The sequence below is a fragment of the Lactuca serriola genome, chromosome 2 (assembly GCF_051521515.1).
Source record: "Lactuca serriola cultivar US96UC23 chromosome 2, Lser_US96UC23_V15, whole genome shotgun sequence".
In the NCBI taxonomy this organism is placed as follows: domain Eukaryota; kingdom Viridiplantae; phylum Streptophyta; class Magnoliopsida; order Asterales; family Asteraceae; genus Lactuca; species Lactuca serriola.
This window is the reverse complement of record NC_136409.1, coordinates 213,826,295-213,828,448: the sequence shown is the minus strand read 5'-3', so window position 1 is coordinate 213,828,448 and position 2,154 is coordinate 213,826,295. Positions and strand designations below refer to the sequence as shown.

At 38.8% G+C, this 2,154-nt stretch overlaps 1 protein-coding gene across 1 annotated transcript; it reads left to right on the top strand.

Annotated features, from left to right (window-relative positions):
* Positions 1-215: 215 nt before the first annotated feature.
* On the top strand, positions 216-1,890 carry LOC145088451 (UDP-glycosyltransferase 76B1-like). Its single transcript, XM_079026808.1, has 2 exons — positions 216-799; positions 869-1,890. Exons 1-2 carry the CDS (start codon positions 286-288, stop codon positions 1,741-1,743), a joined length of 1,389 nt encoding a protein of 462 aa, XP_078882934.1. The 5' UTR covers positions 216-285; the 3' UTR covers positions 1,744-1,890.
* Positions 1,891-2,154: the final 264 nt, after the last annotated feature.

Genomic DNA, 2,154 nt, shown 5'->3' with positions numbered 1-2,154 from the left:
TACGTTTAGATCAATTTCGACTAGTCTAAGAAAAAAATATCTTTCCAATCTGGAATATTGACTTTACTTCTTTAGTCATCAAGTTCATTTTGGGTACGAAGACTTGCATATCTTATGTACAATAATTTAAGAAAGGGACTTGATAAGAAAAATAAAAAATGAAATCACTAAACTAAGCATGCATTCATATAACCAAGGACTATAACTACAATTTTTTCTATCAATACCAATAAATTGAGACTTAAATCGTGTTGTTGTAGCACGAAAATCTTCCAAGTCTTGCACATGGAGACCCATGGAAGAGATACCATCCTCAGTTCGAGACAATCAACGGCAACTCGCCGGAGAATAATATTGTTTCCCCTACCATTCCAAGGTCACATCAATCCCATGCTTCAGTTAGCAAACATTCTTCACAACCAAGGTTTTGAAATAACCATCATACACGCCGAATACAACTCCCCCATTCATTCCAACTATCCTCACTTCACCTTTAAGTCCATCTCGGACCGATTTTTTGAGTTGGCAACGAAGGCAGACGCCGGCGTCATCCTCCAGTATCTTAACAGAAGCTGTGAAGATCCATTTCGGGATTGTTTGACTGGGTTATTGGCAGAATATGGCGAGGGATCGGTTTCTTGTCTAATAACAGATGCCGGATTCCACTTCACGCAAGCAGTGGCGGATTCCGTTAAGCTCCCTCGGATGGTGCTCCGGACAAGCAGTCTGGGTTGCGTCCTTGCTTATGTCGCTTTACCCTTTTCCTCTGAAAGTGGTTATTTTAACCTTACAAAAGAAGGTTTGGTTCCTGGTTAATTTATCTTTCAAGCAGTTTATAGTTTCCTAACTTTTGAAGGAATGTTTCCAGATTCAAATTATGAGACATCGGTGCCGGAATTTCCACTTATGAAAGTCAAAGACATCGTAAAGATGACCAACAACCCAGAATCTATGGGAGAATTTGTCTCCGACATGCTTCACCAGATGAAGGCATCATCAGGGATCATTTGGAACGCCTTCAAAGAACTCGAAGAACGTGCACTAGAAACCATCTCCCATGATTTTTCAATTCCGAGCTTTACCTTAGGCCCTTTCCACAAGTACTTCCCGGCGTCCTCAAGCAGCTTGATCGAACAAGACCGAAGCGTTCTCTCATGGCTAGACAACCAAGCCCCTAAGTCTGTGATATACATAAGTTTTGGGAGTGTTGCACTTATAACCGAGTCAGAGTTTCAAGAAGTGGCCCATGGGCTGGCGAATATCGGCTTACCATTTTTGTGGGTGGTTAGACCAGGGATAGTTCCTGGTTCACAATGGCTTGAAGCATTGCCAGAAAAGTTCCTAGAAAGCGTGGGTGATGGAGGACGTATAGTGAAATGGGCTCCTCAACAAGACGTGTTAGCTCATCCAGCAACCGGATGTTTTTGGACTCATTGTGGATGGAATTCAACGTTGGAGAGCATATGTGAAGGAGTTCCTATGGTTTGTTCACCTTGTTTTGTCGACCAACCAGTAAATGCAAGATACGTTAGCGATGTATGGAAGATTGGTGTTTTCTTGGAGGATAGCTTTGACAGGGTGGGGATTAAGAAGGCTATTAAAAGAGTAATGATGGATAAAGAAGGAGAAGAAATTCGGGAGAGAATAACTAGTCTTAAGGAAAAGGTCAATCTCTCTCTTGAAGAAGGTGGGTCGTCTCACCAGTCATTGAAGGGATTAGTAGATTATATTTTATCTTTTTGATCCATAAAAAACCACATGCAATATAATTCCATGTATTCTAAACCAAATAAACTTTGTTACAACATTGAAGTATTTTATGTTGCAAACTTATCATTGAATTGGCAAGAGATTTATTGTCGAAATTTATATTTGATCTATTTTTTTTAATGTGTATTATAACCTAGAGGTGGGATAAAATTTCAAGCGAATGAGTTCTTAGGAGTGTTTGGGATTGTTTTTTAAAATGAAAAATTCTTTTTATAAAAGGACTTTTTTATTTTAATTTTTAAGGAGGCAAAAGTCAAAATGTCATTTTAAATAGTGTTTGCCCAATATTTTTTTACTTTTGAAGGTAATTTACCTTGTAAGTAGGCAAAAGTCACAAAAAATCATGATTTCTTGTCTTTCGAAAAACCATCAATTCCTTCTTGC

Bases quoted from the DNA above. Each gene is read 5' to 3' on its own strand.
- LOC145088451 (XM_079026808.1), top strand. From the start codon at position 286: ATGGAGACCCATGGAAGAGATACCATCCTCAGTTCGAGACAATCAACG. The intron at 800-868 runs GTTTGGTTCCTG...GAATGTTTCCAG, and splicing joins TTTTAACCTTACAAAAGAAG to ATTCAAATTATGAGACATCG.